Here is a 27,001-nt window from a genome sequence, read left to right on the forward strand (position 1 = left end):
GTAACCTCTCGGTATCTTCGTGTTGTGTTATTGTTAAGACCGATTTACCAATATCGCTGAAATATCTGGTTCACTCAACAGCTCAACGTTTTGAACGTTTGATACATATTCACTTTATCTAGATACGCCACTGAGTAGAAAGCAAATTAAATTGTAGTCTAAGATAATGCTAAAGTTCATGCTTTGCCAGATTATAAACATTATTATCTTCCAACGTATCGTTAATTGCATTTAAGAAGATCTAGTACGAAAAAAATACTTTAGTATCTCAATTAAAATTACAAAGTGCATCCTCGTTGACATTCAAATAAAAACAAACAAAATAGCAATTCTCACGGTCCCAGACATACTCCCCAAGCTTTAATAGTGCATTTAACATACAAAACTGCAAATGTTCCAAAATTAGCCTGATGAAAAATTCGCTTTCAGGTTTCCAGAATGGGGAAAACATACAGGAATTATTCGAAATAAACTTTAAAGAAAGCCACCCATGCGATCGAGTGTAGAACGATGTCACAACCCGGACAACGCCTCACAAACACGCCATTCCGAGGAATACCCTTCACCTAAAAAATCAGGATAAATATAGCGGATTTTTTGTGTCATAGGACCGTCTTCTCAGAAGAGGAGGAAGAAAGTTTGCCCGTCACGACGTGGCGACGGCAACTTTCAGCTTTCCAGTCGGTGAGACTGTTCAATGTGCCACTTCGATTTTCAAGAAGTTTTGACTATAAGTCAAACCTCTTCTAAATTTGATAAATGCATTCAGCCTCTGTAGTATCGACATAATATTATCTTTTATGAAACTGTATTTGAGACCAGAGATGTCTTTTGATTTCAGTGTTTGTTGGACAGTATGAAAAAGTATTTGGCGGAAAAGGATGAAAACAAGAATTATTAAAAAAGATTTCGTACTAATTCGTTCCGAGGAAAAATATCGAGCAAATATGATAGCCGGCCTTGGTGGATGAGCGCCTCTAGGCGCCTCAGTCTGGAACCGCGTGACTGCTACGGTCGCAGTTTCGAATCTTGCCTCGGGCATGGATGTGTGACGTCCTCAGGTTAGTTAGGTTTAAGTAATTCTAAGCTCTAGGGGACTGATGACCTCAGATGTTAAGTTCCGTAGTGCTCAGAGCCATATGAACCATTTGAAATGTGATGATATGAATGGAAGAATGACTAAAGCTAATTTTTAAGATAAGCCAGTTTTTATGTAGTTCCTTATTTTAAAAGCATTGCATTTGGTTGAGGTTTTCTGTAGGAATTTTATAAAGGAACGTATGGCCTTGTCTTATAGTTAAAACAAGTGTCAAGGAAGACAATTGTACACAGGAAAGTTATTAAGAAATATTTTTCTAATTTGCCTAGAGATGAGAGCTTTATGAAACGGTATATTATTGTCAAGGCTTAACGAAGCATAAGTAACATGGTGTCTTTGCACTGATTTATCAGTCGTTAAGCTAGGTTCCCCATTTTCATTTTTAACTGTCATGACTCTGTTTGAGCACTTGCATAACTCATTGCGAGTTGTGTACTGAGACGAATTTTTTTTTAATTTGTAAGATACTACACATCGCAATGACGGCAAAAAGTGAGTAATAGCAACAAGTTGCAGAGCAGACGACCGTTCCATGCGCACAGATATGCCACTAAATTTAATTAACAAATATCATGTCGATTGTACGACACAGTGCTTGTCAGAGTGTTTTTTGTGAAAATATCAGTATCACGTCTAAGGTTTAATACCAGTAAAAGATTTCATTAAAGTGCTACCGTGAGAAGTTTCAAGCACTTTGATCAAAAAGACAGATGCGTTAATTTTTATGTTGCTTTGTTGTGAAATTACAATAATAGTTTTGATACAGTCATTTTGCAAGACTAAAGACAAAGATTAACAATATTTGGGGCCAACATTATAAATCTTATTGAGAACGCATTGCCTTCTCGCAGTCGTATTGTTTGATGGACCGGATGCTCTGGATTTCCCGTCGTGTAGCGTGAGCTCCACATACTTCCGTTCACCGAGATTTACGTAGTTTGTATCAAAATAAATTACAAAAAAATGGTTCAAATGGCTCTGAGCACTATGGGACTTAACATCTGAGGTCATCAGTCCCCTAGAACTTACAACTATTTAAACCTAACCAACCTAAGGACATCACACACATCCATGCCCGAGGCAGGATTCGAACCTGCGACCGTAGCGGTCGCGCGGTTTGGGAATGCAGCACCTAGAACCGCTCGGCTACCCCGACCGACAATAAATTACCCATTTCTCTCATATTCGACATGAGATGCATCGCGAAGGCTAAGTTGACCCAAACTGGAGACAAGAACAGCGATTTCAAGACAATTTTTCAGGTAAAGAATAGGCTCAGGGCTTCCTACTCAGGTAAAGCAGGTATTATTTCAAAGCACTGTAAGGAACGCACTGCTGTCGACATAGACTTAATTAATCGGTTTTACGATAACTTCGTGGCAACGGCCTTGCCGCAGTGGATACAACGGTTCCCGTCAGATCACCGAAGTTAAGCGCTGTCGGGTGTGGCCGGCAGTTGGGTGGGTGACCATCCGGGCCGCCATGCGCTGTTGCCATTTTTCGGGTGCACTCAGCCTCGTGATGCCAACGGAGGAGCTACTCGACCGAATAGTAGCGGCCCCGGTCAAAGAAAACCATCATAACGACCGGGAGTGCGGTGTGCTGACCACACGCCCCTCCTATCTGCATCCTCTATTGAGGATGTCACGGCGGTCGGATGGTCCCGATGGGACACTTGTGGCCTGAAGAAGAACTTCCTAGAGTTTCGTCCGAAAGAGTTTGAAACTATGATGAAACAAATCTGTTAGATGACGTAGGTAAGGACAAGATTATTACAAAGAGGGGTACAAAGTATTCTGAAAGAGTTCAAAAGACTCTTGTCTTCTAAAGCATGTATCTCGATTATGGTTTGCGGCAATGCTGCTTGAGACTTGGTGTCCCTGTACTGCCCCTGCACATCAATTATAAGGTAGAAAAATATTATGGACAACATGGACCGAGAATGGACCAGCAGAAGCTCGCTACAGTAGGTCAAAATCAAGATGGTTTTAGTGCCAGCGTTTTGAAAATTTCTTTTATGTACCTTATGTTAAACATTTTGCGGCGCTAACATGGCGTGAAGGTTCTACTTGGAGATAAATTAAACTCCCACATCAACATAGAAGTGCTGCGTCTTTGTGAACAACTTAACATAAAGCTCATTACCTTGCCTCCAAATGCGACTCATCTCCTGCAGCCTCTTTATGTGGCCTAATTTTGGGCAATGAAGGTCCATTAGAGGAAGGGTCTTTCCAACTGGAAAGATTCCTCCGCTGGAAGTCGCTGCGCATCGGTGCTGAAACACTGTTTGCCTGGTCTTTTTAAAGACTTTTGGAACGATCTTAACTGGGTCTCGCGATAACTGGAAGAGTAGTCTTTAGAAGCCTGGTTGTTTTCCTACCAATAGGGAACAATTCCTCAAGAGAGTGTAATTATGGGGGATGTCACTGTGGAAGAACCTGAGCGTCCCACCAGGCAGGAGTATCTCCGCAGAAGGGTTAGAAGAATCTGTACCGTCTACATCGAAGGCAAAATGAGCGCAAACCGAAAGGACGAGGTGGCCAAGAAGAAGTGAATGATAACTACGACAACGATAGTCCTTCTGACGGAGAAGATGTGGTGTCTCTTCAAGATACAGACGCTAGGCTAGGATCGGCAGATTTCAGTGATACCAACGTTATCCACGAAGGAAGCAGGACACCTGAGGGGTCTAGCCCAGGACTCCGAGATTTAAATGAACGACAGTTTGTAAGTGTGGATTTCCAGAGGGGGCTCTGTTCCAGACAAATAACTGAAATTGTAGGCGACAGAAAAATCTGCCCGATGGAGGACTAGAACCTCCGGTGAGAGTTGCTGCGGAGTCCATGACATGGTGCCTCGAACCGCGCGGCCACTCCGCGCGGCTTATTCAGGCGACGTTTAGGATTGCATGCCTTTAAAATGTTTTGTACTGACTAAATAGCCTTTCAAAATAGTGATTCGTTAAGATTTGAATGTGTCATTGTACGAGGGCTATCCACAAAGTACATTACGTTTTCGTTTGCGTCCGTTAGGGGCGGGGCTAGCGCGGCCATCTTGGTGTCATGGCATTCCGCCGCTCAGTCGGCATCCTGCCGTGCTAATGAGAGGTTCGTGCTGCACTCTATTGAGTAACTGTTACAGTTTGAAATGTCAGCGTTAATTGAAAATGCCGCCAAGTATGAAGTGCGTGCTGTAGTAAGGCTTCTGACTGCAAAAACTGTAGCCGGCCGCGGTGGTCTAGCGGTTCTAGGCGCGCAGTCCAGAATCACGCGACTGCTACGGTCGCAGGTTCGAATCCTGCCTCGGGCATGGATGTGTGTGACGTCCTTAGGTTAGTTAGGTTTAAGTAGTTCTAAGTTCTAGGTGACTGATGACCACAGATGTTAAGTCCCATAGTGCTCAGAGCCATTTGAACCTTTTTTTTTTTTTTTTTTTTGCAAAAACTGTACACCGATAGAAATCTATCGGCAGCTTTGTGAAGTGTGTGGGGACAACATAATCACTGAAGGTGGATTGCGTCAATGGGTCATAAAATTTAAAAACGAGCGAACTAGCGTTCACGACTTAGAGCGAAGTGGAAGACCTAGCATAGTGACCGCCGAACTTGTCGAAAAAGTCGATGCCGCGTTATTGCACAATAACGGAACTCTCTAGGACTTTTCCACAAATTTCACGAAGTTTGTTGCACGAAATCATTACCGAAAAGCTTGGCTACCACAAGTTTTGTGCAAGGTGGATACCAAAAATCTTTACAGAGATTCACAAAAATCAGCGAATGGCTGCAGCGTTAACGTTTTTGGACGCTTACGAGAAAGATGGCGAGTCATTACCCGATCGCATCGTTACTGGTGACGAAACATGGGTTAAGCATGTGAACTGCGAGACAAAATTGCAGTCAATGCAGTGGGGGCACACAAATTCCCCCCAAAAACCCAGAAATGCATGCAGACAATGTCGGCAAGGAAGGTGATGGCGACTGTCTTTTGCAACAGAAAAGGTGTGATTTTTGTGGATTTTCTGGAAAGAGGCACTACTAAAAACTGTCAAAGGCATTGGCAAACTCTGCACAACCTCTGAAGAGCAATACAAAACAAGCGCAGGGGAAAGTTCGGCTCAAAGATCTTGCTGATTCACGACAACGCCCGGGCCCACACAGCAGATGCCACTCGTGAAGTTCTCGAATCTTTTAGGTGGGAGTTGTTACCTCAACCACCGTACAGTCCCGACCTGCACCGAGCGACTTCCACTTATTCCCAGCAATGAATAAGTGGTTGGCTATGCAGCGTTTTGATGACTACTCACAGCTTCAAGAAGACGTAACCACGTGGTTGAAGGCGCAGGCGGCCGAATTTTACGACGAAGGATTTTCCAAGCTCGTCCATCGCTACGATAAGTGCCTTAATTTAAATGGCAACTATGTAGAAAAGTAGTATTTAAGTGTGGCTTTCATCTGTATATAATTTAAAAAAATTCCAATACTTTATTTATTTTTAATTCCAAAACGTAATGTACTTTGTGGATAGCCCTCGTATCTGTATTTTTCCATTCTTAATTGTATAAGCAAGTTTTTAAAATATTTTTAGTTTTATTTGACAAAGCCCTGAAACAGCATATATTTGGGTACAATTAGGGACATACCGTAGTTTTCCTGTCTGTAACAAAGAAAAACTCATCTGTCCTGTATTTACGCACCTTGACGGGGTAAAATTAGGACAGCTTTAGATGTCTTCGTAAAAATATAGTAATTTTTCAGATTTCTTACAGTCGTCTCCGGATAGAGGAAGGTTAAAGGAATCATTTGAGACTGGAAATACATCAGTATCTTTGCTCACTTTGAAAGGGCAGGTGAGAAGCTCTACTTTGCCGGACACGGTATGCTTTTAACCACGGTAGCACGCGAACAGTTTACACAGCCGTTTCGGAAATGCTTCCACCTGTAGCAGGAAAGCCAATGATCATGCCAGTTTGGACGTGAGATAAATCTCTCCGTTGTCGCATTACGAGAACGACCGCACTCCCTATCTGCTGCTCCTCCCCCCGGCACGCGTTACACACCCTCTACCGCTAGTGATCCCGCCTCCCATCTGTGAGTGGTTACTGCACGTTGACGCTGAACAAAGGCGGTGGTCTCAGTGTGATTGTTGGCTGTAGAATCTTTGCATTTTTAGACACTCCGAATTTTGATACTACTTTATCTCGGGAAGGTAGCTGCGAAATCTGGAAGTGGACATACAAACACTTTTAGTGTAAGTGATGATTTGGACGCGCGCGCGGGTGTGTGTGTGTGTGTGTGTGTGTGTGTGTGTGTGTGTGTGTGTGTGTGTGTGTGTGTGTGATATTCTGTACACTGGATGAGGCACAATAGCTTATAACCTCAACAAGACGCAAGAGAGGCAGAAAATCACATACTCAAACATCAGCAAAAATATTTATGTACACAAATGCAGAAATCTACTTGAAACTGAGAGTAAATTCTCGAAAGGCATCAAAAAATGAGTAACCGGTGCAGCTTTCGCAATTTAAATCGTAATGACACTTCCAGAGCGCCAAAGCTAAAGTCGTACACCAGCGGAGAGTTGCAGAAATCTAGAAATAGACACAAGCAATTATTCTTTTCTCAGATCATTCCCCCACCCCGCAGCGTGGAAGCAATGTCACGTCGTGACCTGTAATTAGCTAATTGCACGTCTGCCCGCAGCGTTAATTTTCCCCTGATAATACATGCTATTCCGAGCGTTGCAAATTCGTAATGGCCGCTCTGAAAGGTTACGAGTAGCTAGAATAATTAGATGCGAGATCTGCGGGAGCGCAGCTAATGCACATGATGTATGAGCGAACTCTCCGCAGCGATGTTGGCATGCGTGTGGCAATTGACGGCGCCAAGGCACAGCTCTGTTCGCGTCCAGAACATCGTTATTCAAAACCTGAGGCTTCATCTCCGCTTCCATCTCCATAAATCGTTACAGCGTAGCTCAACGTGGCTACTCATCGGGCGCAAAGCATCAGGAATATCTGTGATGCCGAAGCTGCAATGGTACTTTTAATTACCTTCACCCCCCCCCCCCTCCCCTACTACTGTCGGTACCAAATAACCTGACTATATGACTCATCAGTCCTCGAAAGGCCGGCCGCGGTGGTCTCGCGGTTCTAGCCGCGCAGTCCGGAACCGTGCGACTACTACGGTCGCAGGTTCGAATCCTGCCTCGGGCATGGATGTGTGTGATGTCCTTAGGTTAGTTAGGTTTAAGTAGTTCTAAGTTCTAGGGGACTAATGACCACAGCAGTTGAGTCCCATAGTGCTCAGAGCCAGCCCTCGAAAAAGCGATGTCTAAGTTATATTGGAAATCAAAGGTAATCTCTCGCTTCCTGCGCCCGGGTTCATGGGTTCGATTCCCGGCGGGATCAGGGATTTTCTCTGACTCGTGATGACTGGGTGTTGTGTGATGTCCTTAGGTTAGTTCGGTTTAAGTAGTTCTAAGTTCTAGGCGACTCATGACCATAGATGTTAAGTCCCATAGTGCTCAGAGCCATTTAAACCATTTTTGATATTACATGCTCTTTTATAATTTGTGACTGCGGTAGTCTGTTCCTTTTGAAACGAGCTTCTGCTCGCCTTCTGCTAGACACATAATTTAGAATTAATCTGAAATTTGATTTACTTTTAATTTAATTACAGCGCTTCATTAGTTTGCTGCAGGTACTGAAGCTATGATTGTTATGGTGTTCATAAACATTCTCTAGAACGCTGTCATCAATGTCTTCTAATACACTGGGACTAAATGTTAAGGTGGAGATAGTTCGTACTCTGACTTGTCTGTTCCTGATGCTCCGGAGACGAACGTCGTGTACTGCCTCAATAGCATTTCCGCTTCAGGTTCTTCCTGACCTTAAAAAACTGTATATCAGTCCAGTGCATTGTATTGTATTGAACTGGGGACCTAAAAACGACGGAGAGGCTTCGTCCCCGCCATAGCCCTCATTTGTTCACAACCCCACAACAGGCTACAGCAGTCCACTCACCGCACCGCAGTCCCACACGGAACCCAGGATCCTAGTGGACTCCCACGGGTACGTCTCACACCAGACGAGTGTAACCCATGGTAGAGTAATGTTGGTGTACGCGTACGTCGAGACAGTGTTTGCGCGGTTATCTCAGATATAGTATAACTTAGGCGGAATAAAGGGAACCAGTCCGCATTCGCCGAGACAGATGGAAAACCGCCTTAAAAACCATCCACAGACTGGCCGGCACTCCGGATCTCGACACTAATCCGCCTGGCGGATTCGTGCCGGCGCTGGCATGGCTTCCCGCCCGGAAAGCAGTGCGTTAGACCGCACGGCTAACCGGGAGGGCTCTATCCAGTGTAATGTCATATTCCTGTGACACCGTCAATGTCACATAACATATCTGCGAGCACTCTATCCTCGACGCCGATTTCATTTTCACATTCAGCACGTCGCAACTTCGTTCCTAATATTTGGACCACGTTCGTAGGATTAATTCTCTTTACGATATCACTGTACATATTTTACTCAGTAACGAGGAAACTCCGGCCGGAGTGGCCGTGCGGTTCTAGGCACTACAGTCTGGAACCGCGAGACTGCTACGGTCGCAGGTTCGAATCCTGCCTCGGGCATGGATGTGTGTGATGTCCTACAGGTTAGTCAGGTTTAAGTAGTTCTAAGTTTTAATGGACTGATGACCTCAGAAGTTAAGTCCCGTTGTACGATTTGAACCATTTTTGAACGAGCAAACAGACACTCCGAGTGATACAGTCAGACTACAGTCGCACCACTCACGAAACTCTAGCACTTAACAAGGAGACGACACGAGCGTGGGGTCGGGGATTTGACTGAAATTTTGTGTGGTGAAAGAGGACCCCTAACACCTCACGTGGTTAAAATATTAGGACGCACTACCCGGGAAATCTCGGGAAAATCGATCCAAAGTTTCTTAGGTGCCTTATGAGTATAAAATGATAGTCCATTGCCTAGCCGCTGTCTGGCCTAGCTGTTTAGGCTTGGACTCTTACCCCAGAAGTCTCGGGTTCCATTCCTCCTCTTTTTTTCTTCTGTTTCATTTTCTTTTGTTATTCCAAGAATTATTCAGAAGGTTTCCCAGACCTACACTATATTTAACAAATTAGTTACATTATTAAATAAAAATTATTTCCTTTTTGTCCAACAACACAATTCATGGCGGTGGGTTTTCCAATTTTCATTGTAAAGTATATACGGAGAATCATTGGGCTTTTAATCAGAGTAACAAATTCGATTGGGAAACATTCAATTTTTATACATATAATAATTATAACCAAGAACCGCAGTGGTAATTATCGTAAAAACAAACAAAGCAATAATTTTTGCGACATCTTGCAGAGCATATAAAAGCTGATTTTTTACAATCACAGGGCGTTTGCAATAAATCTGTACAAATATATGTCCCATTAACATTTACGAAAATGTTTTGAGTTTCTGATAATTTTGAGGGAAACCAGGTATATTGAATCATGTCTCGGAATATTGGTGACGATAACTGATGGTGAATAATATAATGAATTTTTGTACAGTCTTCCCGGGAATTAATTTGACGATTCTCCTGTAACAATGTGCTGCAATTTTGCAAGCAACAGAAGGGAAAAAAAGTGCCAGAGGAAGAATCGAACCCGAGACCTCTGGCATAAGGGTCCGACCGCTAACCATATAGGCTAGACAGCGGCTCGGCAATGGTCTAACATTTTATACTCATAAGGCATCTAAGAAACTTTGGATCAATTTTTCTCGGGATTTTCCGAGTAGTGCGTCCTAATATTTTAACCGCGTGAGGTGTTAGGGGTCCTCTTTCACCACACAAAATTTCGGACAAATCCCGGATCCCACGGTCGTGCGGTCTCCTTGTTAGCGCAAGTACAAGATGCCACCGTCTGATGGCGCTAGCAGACAAGTGCGGAATTTTGCATGGAAATGACACAGACCACTGTGGTTTTTATGATCAAGTGTTAGTTCTAAGCGTGGTTATGTGCGGTTCCGAGCATAAGACGATAAAGGTGTCCCTTGTAACTACATTTCAGCGATTCCTATCGAATGTGATCTGCACAAACTTTAAGTAGATACGAAATTGTGAGCCCAGTAAGATCCGCGTGAGCCAGATGAAGTGGCTATCTGGGAGAGTGGACGGGCTGCTCGTCAAGTGCAAGTTGCGGGGAGGCGGCGAGGGCGGGCGCTGGAATGCAGGCGCAGGCGGCCCGCTGCAGCAGCGCGGCGTGGGCAGCGGTCTTACGTGGCGGCGGAACCGCTACACTCAGCGAGTCAGTCAGCTGTGAGCGCTCGACACGGACATCTGGCGAGCACACTGGAAGCTGTGAGAGCCGGTTCCGGAATGCTATCTGACCGGTGCTCCTACGCCCATTTAAATGCTCCAGACCTCTAGCACCGGGCGGAGACGCCGAGCAATTACGTGCCTGTTAATGAAAGAAATGACCCACGACCCATGATCCATAGGGATGGCCCACGGGGAATAATATATTTTCAATTGGCCACCCTGCTAAGTTGTAGATGTGCTCGTCCCGTTTGCCGCATCTGATGGCACCTAAATACGAGGGGCTTTCAGTAAGTAAAGAACCCCCCCCCCCCACCACCCCCAAATATATATATATATATTTTTCAAGTCTCTCCAGATCCTTGAGCGTCATGCACTCTGCCTCGCCTCCCGTCTCCCACGCGGATCCTCTATGATCTCATTCCTTTCCCACATCTGCTGCTACTCCTCGAACATATCCGCATCCTCTACACCTCTCGCCGCTTTGATCCCCCTCACCCCCTGGTTGCTTCTCTCCTCTCCCATCCCCACCCCCTGCCACATCTTCACTGTTGTGTCCCCCCCTACCCTCCATCTCTACACCCTTTATCTCCTTTTCCAAGGTGACTTCCATCAACTCCCCCTCCCAGATGATGCCCTCTCTCCCTCCATTTAACCCTCCTATCAATTCTGATCCTCCCTCCCCTTCCTTTCCTCTGTCCTTTTCCTGGGCTCCCTCCCCCTTCCTTCCATCCTCTTTTTTCCCCAGCTACCCTCTTTCTACCCCCCCTTCTCTCCCCCTTTTTCATTTCCCTGCTCTGCCTTTTCCCATTCCCTCTCGCTTCTGCCCTGCCCCCCCCCCCCTTATGAGTCCCCTCCCTCCTTTGCTTCTCCCCCCTCTCCTTTCGTTTTTCCTCTCCTCCCTCCTTGTTTTCCCCCTCATTTGTCCAGGTCCCCCCCCTCCCCCATATGCCCTTGGCTAGGGTTTGTCATCTTTGCACCGACATTTTCGTGCAGTGTTTACAGTGAGTGTTGTGTGTCTTTTCGGAAGTGTTGCGAACGGACATCATACTATCGCTGGGTGTGATTTTTATATCTCTTGCGAACAGCAACAAGACTGTCGCCATGTTTTTTTAATTGTCTGTCTACTATGTTACTTGTCTGATTCCTGTGTATTTTGTTAGCATTGCCGACCTTCTGCTTTATGTTTTAACTTTTCACAATTTTCCGCCATTTTACAATTTAAGTCACCGTTCTCTCGCCTTCTTTTATTGTTTCTTCTCTTCTTCCTACGTTTTAAAAAGTCTGTAGTCTGCAGAGCAGCGTACTAAGCTGCTGCCAACCCGCTCCCTAGGGGAGGGGGGAATCGAAATTCAATAAAGGAAAAAAAGTAAGTAAAGCAACAGTTTTTTTCTCTGCCAACTTCGGTGAAAAAATGCGGAATTTTATGTGAGCCATCGTGGAATATTCCCACTTCAGCTCCTAGGGCACAAGTTCCGGTATGTGGCGGCACTATACGTAACCTTCAAAATGGCGTCAGTAAAGGAGGTGCGGTCCAAATAGACAGCTGTCATTGAGGACTTTTGGTAGAAAACCAGAGCACCGCAGATATACGTCGACGCTTGCGGAATGTCCAGGCAGTGAACAATACCACGGTGAGTCACTGGGCGAGGCGTTTGTCATCATCGCAACAAGGCACAGCAAACCTGTCCCGCGTGCCGGTCAGGTGCACACAGCTGTGACTCCTGCAATGTTAGAACATGTGAACACTCTCACTGAAGGTGATCGACGGATCACAAACATCTCCCAGCGCGACTGGACATCTCTGTTGGGTGTACTGAAACACTCGTGTACCGTTTGAGGTACTCAGAGGTGTGAGTGCGCTGGGTTCCTCGCCGCCTAACACAAGACCATGAAGAGCATCTGTTTGATGCAAAGAATGATGCACTCCACATGAAGCAATAGTTGGATGATGGTTAGGTTACTGATGTAGCAAGACGTTGGCTCCGCCGACGATCAGTGGGACCATGAGGGCATACAGACCCTCCCAGTAGGGTGGCGTAAGATCGTCGCACAGAATGAAGATTATGTTGAGAAACAGGATTTTGCACCCAAAGGAGTGAGCAATAATATTATGTATTCGAATCCTGAGTAAAACCAACCTGCTTTCAGAAAAAAACCATTACTTATTGACCGCCCGCCATTTCCGTGTTCATGTAAGGACAATATCCAGACGTACAAAACAGTGGTGTGAGACCGGTTCTGCAACCAAGGTAAAGCATAAGGGACCCGAAATGACGCTGGAAAATACCTGATAAGTTCGTGTAGGTCTGCAACGAAACACACAATGATCCATCCGTTGTCATTCCAAAACACTCCCTCACACGTCTTTGCAGAGGACTGTGCAACAGAATTTAAAATTTCATACTTGTAACCGCAAATGGCTCAACAGTTACTGCCGGGAGATAAAGTGTGTAGGCGGATTTTCTACACAACATTACTGGGCAGAAATGATGAGGATGACGCATTTCTGAGAAATCTTGTAGTGTCTGATAAGGCAAACTTTCGTCTGATCGGTTTTGTCAACAAACTAAACTTCTGATATTACTAGAGCATAAATCCACAGCTGATTCGTGAAAATACCCAGAGTAGTGTAAAGGTCGTTCGTGTGGTGTGCTTTTGAATAGTCCATTGGAATCGTTGGGCCATATTTTTTTGAGCACTACAACGGCCCGCCAATGAGTATTAGTTCCGAATGATATACGGCTATGATTAACGAATTCTTCATTTTAGAGCTTCAAGGACATCGCCGTCTAAACGCAAATATGGCGTTGGCAAGATAAGATACAGTCTATATGCACTGTAATCCAATGACCACAAGTATGGGACGCTTTCCACACCGATCCCACTCACGATTCGGTGATATCTCGTGATCACCAGATCTTCCCGCCCAGGACTGTTTCCTGTTGGTTATCTCAAGAACAAAGGTTTTTCACCGCTCCTCCACAATACTCACGAGCAGAAGACCGCAGCCCAGGAGCAGATAGATGCCATTCACCAATAAACGACTGAGAACACAACGAGAAGCTTCCGCGAACGACTTCGGCAATGCATCATCAATATTGGAAGCCATCAATGTGGTATACTTTTTAAGAAATACGCTTGTTTCTACCTTGTCAGTAATGGCAATGAATGTCGAACCGATATCTACTAGTTATGTTTGTGTAAATATACCCTAAAGCTCATACTATCCAAATGACAAATGTACTGCTTGCCACGGGCTAACCTGTATAAATAACGTACAGCCAGCAGAAATGTTTGCTAGAAGCAGTTGATGAAATGGGCGGACGAAAACTCTTACTGAGGGAATGAGACAGGACATACCTACTAAAGCAACAATAAAGGGTTACCATTGTCCCTGTACGCTCTCTTTACCATTGTGAATCCCTCTTTCCAATCTGATCTTCCTCATTTCTCAATATTCTTAGCCAATGCAGTCTCCACTAAAGCAACAATAAGAGATACCATTGTCCCTGTACGCACTCGTTACCACTGTACATCCCTCTTTCCAATCTGATCTTCCTCGTTTCCCAATGTTCTTAACCAAAGCAGTCCCTTTAAATTTCCTTTTTCCAGAACTCCCTGTATCAGAAAACATATTTTGTATACTTATAAATTCTTCTTAGATCTACCACTATCATTACTGTTATCAATGTCGTTATTAATGTCGTTATTAATATTATTCACGTAACAACTACTATTATGTCTATTAGTGGCAGCAGCTAGAGTAGTACAGGTGCTGCCAGTATTACATTTCTTTGTTCATTGTCAATATGATTTACGCACACTGCCACTTCAGACACTCAAATCATTTTAATGCTAGTTGTCATATTAAAATAGCTTTTTATATAACTGTGACGTAAAAAAGGTGTTGTGTGCGTCTGAAACCCTGGCCCGATGTAAGAGAGGTCCTGAGGGCCCTAATCGGATCAGATTAAATAAATAATAAAAAATAAATGGTTTTGCTAATCTGTGCGAGATATTTTGACCAGGTTTCATGTACCGCGGACTGTTTTATTTTGCAACCGTTTCAAATCAACCGAACGACGCCAACACCAGTACAGAATTCTTTGAGGTATCTTAAGTAGAGAATATTCGCATTTCTTCAGCACAGTAATTAATGTTGCCTTGATGCAGAGTTGCGGCGAGTTTTTAGTTATATCTTCTCTCAACAATTCTTTATGAATTTCAAATTTAACACGAAGTTTAAACACTTTTACGCGTCCTACGGTGCTGTTCAATATGTACACTGAGAAAGTAGTAAAGGGAACCAAAGAGAAATTTGGAAGAGAAACTGAAGTTCAGAGAGAAGAAATAAAAACATTTTTGTTTTGCTGCTTACGTAGTACGTATTTCTTTCTGAGACGACTTGGGAGATCAGACGATGTAATGTATAGAATCTTAGAAAAGTTAATAAGAAAAACGTCAACAAGAGTAGTGTACTGTAGTAGAAGTAAATCGGATGTTACTGAGAGAATTAGATTAAGAAATGAGACACTAAAAGTATTCGATACGTTTCGTTATTTTAGCATTAAAGTAACTGATGAAAGTCGAAGCAGAGAACATATAAATTGCGCCCTGGCTATAGGAAGAAAAGCATTTCCGGAAAAGATGCATTTGTTATTATCGAATATAAGTTTAAGTGTTACAGTCTTTTCTGAAAGTATTTGTCTAGAGTGTGGCCTTGTACGGAAGTAAAACGTGGGCGATCGACAGTTCAGACATGAAGAGAATAGAAACTTTTAAATGTGATGGTGTAGAATAATGCTGAAGATTAGATGGGTAGAGCGAGTAGCTAATGAGAAAATACTGGATCGAATTGGGGAGACGAAAGCGTTATGCTACAACTTGACTAAAAGAAGGGGTCGGTTGAATGGACACATCTTGAGGCAAAAACGAAGTGTCGCTTTGATGAAGGAGGAAACTGTGGGGTAGTAAAAACTGTAGAGAGAGACAAAGTCTTCATCACAGGAAGCCGGTGTAAACGGATGCAGGTTGCAGTAGCTATTTAGAGATGGAGAGGCATGTCAGGATAGAATAGCGTGATGAGGTGGATCAATCCAGTCTTCAAACTAAAGACAACAGCAACGTTTGTCTCTGGGTACACCAAGATTGTGTGTTTTACTTACATGCTATCTCCTCAGCGAGACTGTCAGAAAACCATTACAATGGTTTTTCAAGATCGAGTTAGGCGATGAAGTGGGTAGCACACTGGTCTTGCTCGAGAGGATTTCTGTTCAAATTCCCCTAGGAAAGCAAGGTGAGAACCAGATGAGCGATCCAGAAGTTTACCTAGCGAAATAGGTGACATTACTTTCATGATTTCACAAACGTAACACAGGAAGAGGTGCTCGAGATCTCGAAATGAAAGTTACGTTTATACCTTCATTTACGAAATTAAACTTCGTCCGAACAGGATGTGGAAGGCCCAACGGCACCGACCGGCCACCGTGACCTCCTCAGCCCACAGGCGTCACTGGATGCGGATATGGAGGGGCATGGGGCCACCACTCCGCTCTCCCGGCCGCATGTCAGTTTCCGGGACCGAGCCGCTGCTTCTCAATCAAGTAGCTCCTCACTTTGCCTCACAAGGGCTGACAGCACCCCGCTTGCCAATTGCGCTGGGTAGACCGGATTGTCACCTATCCAAGTGCTAGCCCAGCCCGACAGCGCTTAATTTCGGTCATCTGATGAGAATCTCTGTTACCACTGCGCAAAGTCCGTTGGCTTATATCTACATTTACAACCTGCAGAACACATTACGGTGTTTGGCTGAGGGTATGACGTCCGCGTGGGCTGTAATTTCTCTGATTTTCTCGTCAGCACCATTACTCGAAATGTAAGTACCTTCAACAATACACCTTTGCTGCGCCACCTGCCCCTGGAGTTCGTTGAGCAGCTCTCCAATGTTCTCGCGCTGCCTAAACGATCCCGTGACGAAAAGCGCCGTTCTCTCTCTTCTCTTAATGCTACCTAACAAGGATCGCCGACTGATTAGATATCGTCAAGCCGAACAAGTGTTTAGTAAACCACTTTCTCGTGAATGAATTATTTCTTGAAGAGTCATCCAACTAATCTCAACTTGTCGTACAGTTTTCTTACAATTTCTTTTGTGTGTGTGTGTCCGCGGCTCGTAGTCGTGCGGTAGCGTTCTCGCTTCCTGCGCCCGGGTTCCCGGGTTCGATTCCCCGCCAGGTCAGGGATTTTCTCTGCCTTGTGATGACTGGGTGTCGTGTGATGTCCTTAGGTTAGTTAGGTTTACATAGTTCTAAGTTCTAGGGGACTGATGACCATAGATATTAAGTCCCATAGTGTTCAGAGCCATTTGAACCATTTTGTGTGCGACAATCCATTTCAGGTAGATTCTGAAGGTATTTATTCCTTGCAGTCATTTTTAGCCAATAGAATAACCTAACAGCAGTGGTTCTCTTTGCCTGTTTATGTGTAGCACGTTATATTTATTTAAGTTCACGGTTCAAATGGCTCCAAGCACTATGGGACTTAACTTCGGAGGTCATCAGTCCCCTACAACTTAGAAGTACTTAAACCTAACTAACCTAAGGACAACACACACATTCATGCCCGAGGCAGGATTCGAACCTGCGACCGCAGCGGTCGCGCGGTTACAGACTAGAACCGCTCGGCCACGGGTTTCTGTGATTTACCTAATTCGCTACATGCAAATGCTGGAACGGTTCCTGTGAAAGGGCACAGTCCATTTCAGTCATCGTTCTTGAAAGATTCTGAGCTTGTGCTCCGTCTCTGATGACCTCAGTGTCCACGAAAAGATAAACATCACTCTTCCTTCTTTTCTTCCTTCCTTCATTCGGCTGAGAAAAGTCTCATGAAGCGTCCGACGTTATTACATACATACACTAGTGTGCAAAACTTGAGAACGATAATAACTTTCCAATAATGAGTCACTAGCAATTAACATATCTCGATAGAAGTTGGACTATACACAGGAACAACTGCTGCAGTTTGGTAACAGAAGGTAACTGAAAGAAATAGACAATGAGACGTACAGAAATGACAATTTCATTCAAAAACAAAATGACGCTGAAGTTTCAGCGATTCATGGTGGCCCCTGCACATTACAAACGGCGGGACAATGTTGTTAATAGTGTGTGTCATCACCTCGGACGACAAAGCACGGTCTACAATGTGCTCCAGTGCTGCTCACAAGGCCGATACAGACTTAATGTGACAGGGCAGCTCCATTCATCCCCGACGCGACTGACAACTGCTGGGAGGTTGTCGGAGCATGTGGGCGTGCTGCAATACGTTCCCCAAACGCATCCTATATGTGCTCGACAGGATTAAAGTCAGGGGAATGGACAGGCCAGCCCATTTGCCGAATGTCTTCTCGTTGAGGAGCTCCTCCATCAGCGCAGTTCGAAGCTGTCGCGTACTGGTATCCATAAAGATAAAGTCAGAGCTGAATGCACCCCTGAAGAAAAGCGCACGTGGAAAGAGTAGCTAATTGGTGAGTCTCTCGTGTTCAATATTTTGAGATCAGATACGCCCACGCAACGTTATGCCTCCTGACAATAACGGCCGGTCCACCAAAACAGTCCGACGAAGTTCCTGGGTGGTGGAGTTCCCAACTCAAGTCGTATGAGGGTACGTCCAACATTGTCGAACATGACTGTTGTGCTGGTCCGGGTGTTATGGTGTGGAGACGGATAACTTTTCAGGTGCGTACTGACCTCCAAACCTCCCAGCACACGTCGACGTTATTGTGACACCGTGCTCCTTCCCCGTGTGCTTCTTTTCAGGTGTGCTTTCGGTTCTGACTTCATTTTTATGGATGCCACTGGGCGACCGCAGCAAACAGTACAGGTGGATTAGCTCCTGGAGTCAGAGAATATTCGGTGAATGAACCGACCTGCCCGTATTCCCGACCCGCATCCCATCTAGTGGGGAGGCGTATTGCCGAATGTCCACACGCACGACCGTTCGGAAGTCGTCAACCGCGCTGGTGGAGGAATGGGATGCGCTACCACGAGAACTTCCTAACAATCTTGAGGCCGGCACGGGAGCACTTTGTAGAGCAGGAACCGTGTGCCCCTTCTGTATGACCAGCGGACCTTCATGAATCGCGGTGGTTTTTGCGCATTTACTGTCTTTGAATAGAACTGTCATTTCTGTTCATGTCATTAGTGTTTCTTTCAACTGCCTTCTGTACTATACTGCAGCATTTTTTTTCTATGTATGGTCAAAGTTGAGCTATGTTACTTGGCCGCGATACACCATGCGAATGTTAACTTCGTCCTTAAATTTATACAGGGTGAATCAAAAACGACTTTACGGCTTTGGATGACGATGACGTTTGGTTTGTGGGGCGCTTAACTGCGCGGTTATCAGCGCCCGTACAAAGTCCAAACCTTTGCTGAGTCCAAACTCGCCAGTTTCATGAATGATGGTGAAATGATGAGGACAACACAAACACGCAGTCATCTCGAGGCAGGTGAAAATACCTGATCCCACCGGGAATTGAACCCGGGACCCCGCGCTCGGCAAGCGAGAATGCGACCGCGAGACCACGAGCTGCGGACAACAACTTTGCAACGATAAAGAAGTTTATTCAGGTAACTTACAGACTCCGTAGATGTACCAAACAACTTCAAGTTCACATAAAAGCATTAACTGTCATTTTGGTTCGATGTGACTACCATTTGCGTTGCGGGAAACATCCCAAAGGTAATCAATTTCCTCCCACACACGTTGCAGCAAATCGGGTGTAACTTGTGCAACGGTAGAGAAGATTCGATTATCCAGGTGGGCTGAATTCTTTAATAGGGGAGGAACATGAACACGGTCCTTAATGAAACACCATAGAAAGAAATCCAGAGGAGAGTGCGGTGGCTGTGCAACTGGCCCTTCGCGGCCAATCCACCGACCTGGGAAGCTATTAACGAGGTAACCTTCAACTTCTGTGAGGAAATGAGGTGGCGTACCGTCTTTCTGGTAGTAAACAACACCATCTCGGTCATTTCGTCGATCTGAGGAATAAAAAAGTTTTCGAGCACGGCCAGATAACCAGACGAGTGACACGTGGCCGACCTGGTGACTTAGCGTGTTGCAGTGGACTACCTGTGTCATAGGTGCCAAGAGTAAATAGTAGACCTGCTTTGAGGTTATTTAGCGTTTTTGGTGAGAAATTTACACCGAACAGTTGTTGCACATTTGTTTTCATGAAGCCAAAACACACAGTGAGAACGCTCTGCACCAGTGAAAGTAGCCAATTTAACTGTGCACTATGCTGGAGCTCCTGGTGGTGGAGTGGAGTACTGATATACTACGTGAATCAAACTTGCGGTTCCAGAATGAGATTTTCACTCTGGAGCGGAGTGTGCGCTGATGTGAAGCTTCCTGGCAGATTAAAAATGTGTGCCGGACCGAGACTCGAACTCCGGACCTTTACCTTTCGTGGGCAAGTGCTCTACCATCTGAGCTACCGAAGCACGACTCACACCCCGTCCTCACAGCTTTACTGGGCGTGCCACGAAGTTTCATATCAGCGCACACTCCGCTACAGACTGAAAATCTCATTCTGGAAACATCCCTCAGGCTGTGGCTAAGCCATGTCTCCGCAATATCCTTTCTTTCAGGAGTGCTAGTTCTGTAAGGTTCGTAGGAGAGCTTCTATAAAGTTTGGAAGGTAGGAGACGAGGTAGAATAAAGCTGTGAGGAGGGGGCGTGAGTTGTGCTTGAGTAGCTCATTTGGTAGAGCACTTGCCCGCGAAAGGCAAAGGTCCCGAGTTCGAGTCTCAGTCCGGCACACAGTTTTAATCTGCCAGAAACTTTCAAACGTGCGGTTGTTTGCTACAAAATGACACATCTACCGAGTTTATAAGTTGTCTCAATAAATTTCTATATCGTTCCAAAGTTGTAAAGTCCTTTTTGACTCAACCTGTATACATTACGTTTTTTCTAAAATTTTACTCATTTGACGAAGAATGAATCAACAAGTCGGATAATCATCGGCATCGTTTGGCCTGCAGTATATATTCCGGGCGGTCCTGGCGCCTAATGCTGTTTTGGCCTTTATGATCTCCCGTCGGGGCCGGCGCCCGAGAGGCGCCTAGCGAGTAAGCGACCCCCCCCCCCCCCCCCACCCCCTCCCGGGCAATAAACGGGGGTGGCGGCAGGGTTATCGGCGCGTGTTGCCTCGCCCATATATCAGCCGCTTCCCGGGCGGCCGTGCCAGCCGCCTCGCTTCCCTCTTCCTGGGCCGCCCCCGACTGCTGCCGTAGAAAAACAGTGGTCGCTTGCCTACTGCTGCCGCTGCGAAATATACGGCGCCGCGGGCGAAACCACTGAATCACGGCTCCGTCGTTACAAAGAAATCCGTGTCTTCGAAAATTATTTTACCGAACGCGCCGAGGAAAAGCGGGCCATATAGCCCGTACGCTACAAAGACTAGCGTTTTAAGCATTCCCGGTGAGATATGGGACGAGAGGACAAAGCAGAAGGCAGCGAGCCGCACCGCCCGCTCGGCAACGACAGGCGCGCCGGTTCTCTTACTTCGTACAACAGTAAGTGGCGACGGTAAATCAACCGCGCGCTGTATTGCTAGGCATTACGGTTTCGGGCGTACCGCTTGAATAGGGCCATTGAGGAGCCCCGACGGAATTTATGTCATTCATCGGCAGTCCACAGCACGCGCCACGGCGCTCTCGAGTTCTTATTTTCTCTAACCTCATTTCCTCGCTAGTAAGAAACTGTCCCTTACAATAACACAAGCATACATCTCCTCTCATCAGCTACATAAACGTCTGAACTACAAACAAATAAATGAAGCGAAGTGGAAACGTGTATTATAGCGAAATGGAATACAAGGTGTACATGAATTACACTTCATTAACTTCAGCTTTCTAAGACACTGTCATTATCTTGTCTTTCTGTTCGTGCATGTTAAGAATGTTCTGTTTGTAAAACTATAAACATGGCTGCGAGGCGGCAACGGCGCACACAGAAATTTGATAAGGATGGAAAACAGCAAACAAACAGTTGCAGAATTAAAGATTTATTTTATCACGGTTTCGAGGAATATAAATTTTATGTTAAGTTGAAGATGGAAGGAGGAGTAAGGAAAGTAAAGGGAAGGAAGTGGTTATATCAGCTGCATTGGGACTTTACGCGGAATCAGAAGCGATGAGTGAAAATGTGTGTCGGACTGGGGGTCGAAATCAAGATCTCCTGCTTACTAGACAGCTGCGTTAACTACTGAGTCACCCTGGAACAGTATTTGTCGCAAATGCACGGACTATCTCGGCACGCTTCCCCGGCGGACTCACATTACCATCCAGCGCCATCTGTCCGAGGACAGGTCGGTATCCTCCACGTTCGCTAATTTTAGATTCTCGCAAGAGGTCGGGCGATGTCGTGAATCCGCCCTGAAGGTTGTGGATTCATAGACCATCGAGGCGGATCAACTATGTGAACGCAACTGCCTAATAAGCAGGACACGGCACACATCGCTGCTGATTCTGCACAAAACCCCGATGAAGCTGATATCATCAATCCCCTCGCTTTCCTTTCCTTTCTCCTCCTTCCACCATCAAGTTACATAATATGTATCACAGCTGTGGATACTGTGTGGTGTGTTTTCCTTCGCACACGTCTGAAGAAGTAGACACCACGCATTCACAGAAATATAAATTTGTTTTCTTCAGGAAGGAAATGGATTCGTAAAATCACATAGTGGCATAAACGGATGTTGATGTGACCTACAAACACCAACAATTAATATGGATAATTGAAGATAAAAGCCCAAAACTGTGACACTGACACACATTTATTAAGTCACTGACTGACTGATGACCTAAGATGTTAAGTCCCATAGTGCTCAGAGCTATTTGAGGTAGTTAGCAAGCAATAACTTGTAAGATCTTACCTTCATATATTTTTATAATGCTGTAGTTATTGCTGTAAGTACTTCTGGTATAAAACTTTAAATGGTGGTATCTGGTATTCGAAACGTGATAGCTGGAATTTGGTAACTGTCACCAGTAGCTAAAACATATAGTTTTGGACGGGCAGGAACTGCGTTTCTCAATAGCGCAATTGGTTTTGATATTTTGCATTAATTGCACAGTTCGTTAAACTGCCTCACACTCATTGTCATTATTCTCTAGTATTCGAAAGGAACCTCCTCGGCAAGTTCCCGAAGTATTTTAGAGGGAACTTCCAGCTGACCTCTATGACATACCCACTCTTTAATCCAGGTTTCTTGAAGCTCTTCACTTAAACGATGTACAATTTCATTCACGGCCTCAGACGTCCTCGGACAATGTTGCGCTCACCAAGTCCAAGCACTAACTAGCTATTGGCTGCTTCTAGATCAATTTCACTGGAAGCCATTACTTTCTTCGTGTGTAAGCCTACGGTCCCGGTCAGTTTACTGGCTGCCAATACTGTTCGCCACTACGGTCCCTGTGTGAAGGGGGCTTCGGTGTTGCTGCAGCCAATGTCACAGTTTTGGGCTGCTACCTTCAGTTATCCATTTCAGCTACTGGTATTTGGGGGTCCACTTTCCTTCTGAAGAACACAAATCTGTAGTTATCGAAACCATGGCAAGGGGTTAATAAGCTTTAAATTAGTAACTGATCGGCTCTTATTTTCCAGTCTCATCAAGTATTCTGTTCGTGTCTACTTGGTGGCTTTCACAAGCTCGCTGAGGGAGTGAGGAATATAGGGGCCTTATCGTTGACGACGAAGTTTGATGAAAACCCAAATGTGTATGACTGGACGCCAATTTAAGTCACGGGCCTCGCGAAGACGACACCTTTGCCTTTACTACCGCTGCAGTTCTATTTACAAACTCTTTCCCGGCACTGTTCTCTGCTTCCAGAACGAATTTCCACCCTGTTTGTAAGTTGGAGAGGGGTACTGGGAGGAAGGTCGTGAGGGTGGCTTTAGAGTCGTGCTTGGATAGCTCTGTCGGTGGAGACTCTCGAAAGACCAGGATCCCACGATCGAGACCCAGTACGGCACACAGTTTTAATTATCCAGTGAATTTCGATGTGGCGGACAGCTACTTGTGCGGTCTCACTAAGCAGTACTACCATGCCCAAAGACTCGCGAAGAAATAGATCTGAAGGCCCAGCATGATGAACTAGACGAAAATTGGATGAAGGTTTCGTTTGCATGATACACAAAAGCGTGGCGAACTGAAGGTGGACTGAAACCAAGAAGGTAACGGCGAAATGAACATATTTACCAAAGAAAAGTGACAGAGAATTGCTAGCTTCACGCGCCAAGTCTTCACAGATAAGTTGTGGTCTCCATCGATGAAATAATCTAGGTAGTTCCTTCAAGTGTTCTGATTTAAACGCTTAACGCCTCAGTCAGCGTTTTTATTCCACTAAGTAATTCAACAGCGCATTAACAACTAGAAATAATATAAATTTGTGACAGGACTGTTTTTTTTGTGAAATGTTGGTAACCGGTTTCTATTCTTACAACCATACTGAGACCAAGGTTTCACATGGCGAGTGGAACCAGTGTCTGGAGCCGCTATTTGATACCAACTGGGATCTGTCACGAACTCTCGTTATTCAATTCCAGGAACACAATGTATGATACCACACTGATACCACTCCGAAAGCAGGCGTCGAACGTAGTCTTCGACACCTACAACTGGTCACATGCTCTTTATTCGCTACGGAATGGTCTGTTCTAAATCACTCTAGGAAAGCTACGAAGGGCATAGTGTGGTGAAGTTCACGAGGAAGACTCGGCACGCGTTCAGCCAATACCACGAGACTAGCGGCCGCCCGCAGTCTCTGGACCCCCCCCCCCCCCCCCCCCCCCACCACCACCACAGCACTGCCTGCTCGCTCTACGCCCCACTGTCAGGTGGCTTACTGTCTCGAGGGATCGTTTTCGTTCTCATTTCTTACTGTGGCAGGATTAATTGTGGTAAGACCTTACAGGGCCAAACTGCTGAGGTCATCGGTCCCTAAGCTTTCACACTACTTAATCTAACTTACGCTAAGGACAACACACACAGCCATACCCGAGTGAGGACTCGAACCTCCGACGGGAGGAGCCGCGCGAACCGTCACGGGACGCCTAAGACCGCGTGGCTGCCCCGCGCGGCGCAGGATTAATATTTGATACGTTATCACTATAGTTTGTTGCGCAGCGTCAGAAGCAAATTATTCGTCAAATATTCTTCCCCTTCGCCAGGGGACTGCCGTACGAGATCACTAGAGATAAATGGTTTGTGCAGCGTCAATAATTGTTTTTCATAATGCTCCCAAAGATTCTGAGGTTGTTCACAGAACACCAACCATTGTAAAGGCAAAGGAGGAGATGGTTGGCATCAGCGTCGAAACATGAAAGTAATTAGTACACTTAAAAAAACTGGAACTTACGGATCATGTTTCTTCACAAACAACAGTTCCTCTTGTACGAAGTCGACAAGCAGGCAAAAACATGGGTTAATTAGAAGCCAAGCACTCTGTTTCTCGAAATGAAACCAAACAGCGACCGCTGAGGTTTTCATAAGCGGTTGCGGCATCACGAGCCACATTTAACGCAATTTATCTCGTGTTAGAGATCTCCGACAAAGTCCCGGGTTGAAGCAAATGAAAATATCATGTAATCTTAATATTTCAGTCCCACATTGCGTTCACCTAAATTCAATGGCAAAAATATTTTCCGCACGTCTAAAATTCGGTAACGTCGTCATGAGATCCATTTTCGTAAACTATCCGTAATCATCTTAAATTTATTTACGGCAAATAAAACTAAAATGAGAACGCAGTGTAGCTCTCCCATAAGACACCGTTGCTAGTTCCATCTTTGCGCATCTAATAGTCTGCGAGTCTGAGCGAGCTGAATGACGTGAGACATTGCGCGTGCGTTACGTGCGGAGCGTGGCTACTCTGCTCTGCGTGCTGTTGCCGAAGTGTCAGGCCTCAAATATGGCTTTAGTGGTTGAAACTAGGCGCTCCTTATAAGACATCAGACCTGTAGACGACTGTTGCGCAAGTGTTTGAAGTGACGCAAACCAACTGGGGTGTGAATTGTCACAGACCGTTATCGGACTCACCTATGAGTTCACTGATGAACTTTCAACAGTACTTGCTACAATCAGTTGGTTGCGTCAGTTTATTGCAGAGCTGTAGGCTGAGGTCCGAATCATTCCGTTCACTTGTCTTTTCTTCGTAAGTCGGTAGCATTGTTCTATTGCACAGAATCCTTATAGGTGCAATCGCTTTGGTTTAGCCGGCTTGAGGGGCCTAGCGGTTCTAGTCGCTTCAGTCTGGAACCGCGCGACCGCGACGGTCGCAGCTTCGAATCCTGCCTCGGGCATGAATGTGTGTGATGTCCTTAGGTTAGTTAAGTTTAAGTAGTTCTAAGTTCTAGGGGACTGATGACCTCAGAAGTTAAGTCCTATAGTGGTCAGAGCCATTTGAACCATTTTTTGCTTTGGTTTATAATGAATGTTTCGTAACTAGACCGTGAAACCAGTTATACTGATTTCTGTACTTAATCAGGTTAACTCTTAGGCTTTCTTTGCAAACCTCCATGCCTGATACAAAGTTCTGTTGTCATTGTCTCTCCACCCTTTATTTTCGAACACTGTGTCAGAGATTCTCCTAGAGCAGAGCTTTCCAACCTGTAGTCCGCGGACCCATTAGGGGTCAGCCGGCTCTTTTCTAGGGGTCCGCGGCCACCTGTCATCAAATCGTGTGAAATAATGAGTAAAATTATTGAATAAAAATGTGAAAATCTAGTTCTGCACTGTCTTTTTTTCGTGTGAAAAACATGTGTACTTTTACTTTAAGTCGTATCCCCAAGCGCCCTTTTCGGTTCCTAACTGAGAAAGTATACGCAGTTTAGCGCCGGAGAATGCGGCTTCTCTGATTGACTGTTTAGCAACAATACGGGGGTCGTTTGTGCGCCGGCTCACGGCGCTAGATGCGCTGAAACCTTTTACGCATGCGCAGAGCGAACTTTGTCGACCAATCACAGCGCTCGCTGGCACGTATGCGGCCCCAGGCATCATTAAATGTTAAACTTGCTTTGTCACTGCACTACCTATTTCGTAAGTCTATTTTTGACCAGTTCATTACTTCTAACATGGATCGGTGGCTGGAGTCAGGATCATTGAAGAAGGCTGCAGTTTCTCCATCGCCTTCACAACAAGGCAAGTTTCCAGTTGAAATGAATGAGGAGGGAGGACGACCAAAGGAAGGCTTTACATCCATTTGAACATTTTTCTTTGGATTTCACGTAAAACCACACCCACCCACCCACACAAAGACGTACGCACGACTGTTACGAAATATGCATGCCCCTTACACAGTAGCCAAATAGTGGAAGTGAACAGACCATAAGCGGCAGCTTGTCAACAACGAACAGTTTGGACATGACGTTGATTGCTCTTTGAGAAAGACAGTTCCATCGTGTGAAATTTCAATTACCAAGTAATTTTAATCAGGCTATAGTGTGTTGAACAAAGGGAATAAAGCCACTACTAAGTGTCTGGATACAGTGGGAATTCAAATTGGGTCGTTAATTTC

The 27,001-nt window shown here is 45.3% G+C and overlaps 2 protein-coding genes and 1 pseudogene across 6 annotated transcripts in view; 1 reads left to right on the forward strand and 2 right to left on the reverse strand.

Annotated features, from left to right (window-relative positions):
- The window catches only part of LOC126334563 (extracellular sulfatase SULF-1 homolog), a 1,305,433-nt gene that overhangs the window by 903,404 nt on the left and 375,028 nt on the right, over positions 1-27,001 (reverse strand). The gene's annotated exons all lie outside the window — the stretch shown is intronic.
- On the forward strand, positions 2,478-2,595 carry LOC126337388 (5S ribosomal RNA; annotated as a pseudogene).
- The window catches only part of LOC126335893 (uncharacterized), a 137,516-nt gene continuing 120,772 nt past the window's right edge, over positions 10,258-27,001 (reverse strand). The window contains exon 7 of the mRNA XM_049999364.1: positions 10,258-10,560. Coding sequence (XP_049855321.1) covers positions 10,258-10,560 — 303 coding nt within the window. The remainder of the gene's footprint in view (positions 10,561-27,001) is intronic.

Source organism: Schistocerca gregaria, chromosome 2 (genome assembly GCF_023897955.1).
Source record: "Schistocerca gregaria isolate iqSchGreg1 chromosome 2, iqSchGreg1.2, whole genome shotgun sequence".
Classification (NCBI taxonomy): Eukaryota; Metazoa; Arthropoda; class Insecta; order Orthoptera; family Acrididae; genus Schistocerca; species Schistocerca gregaria.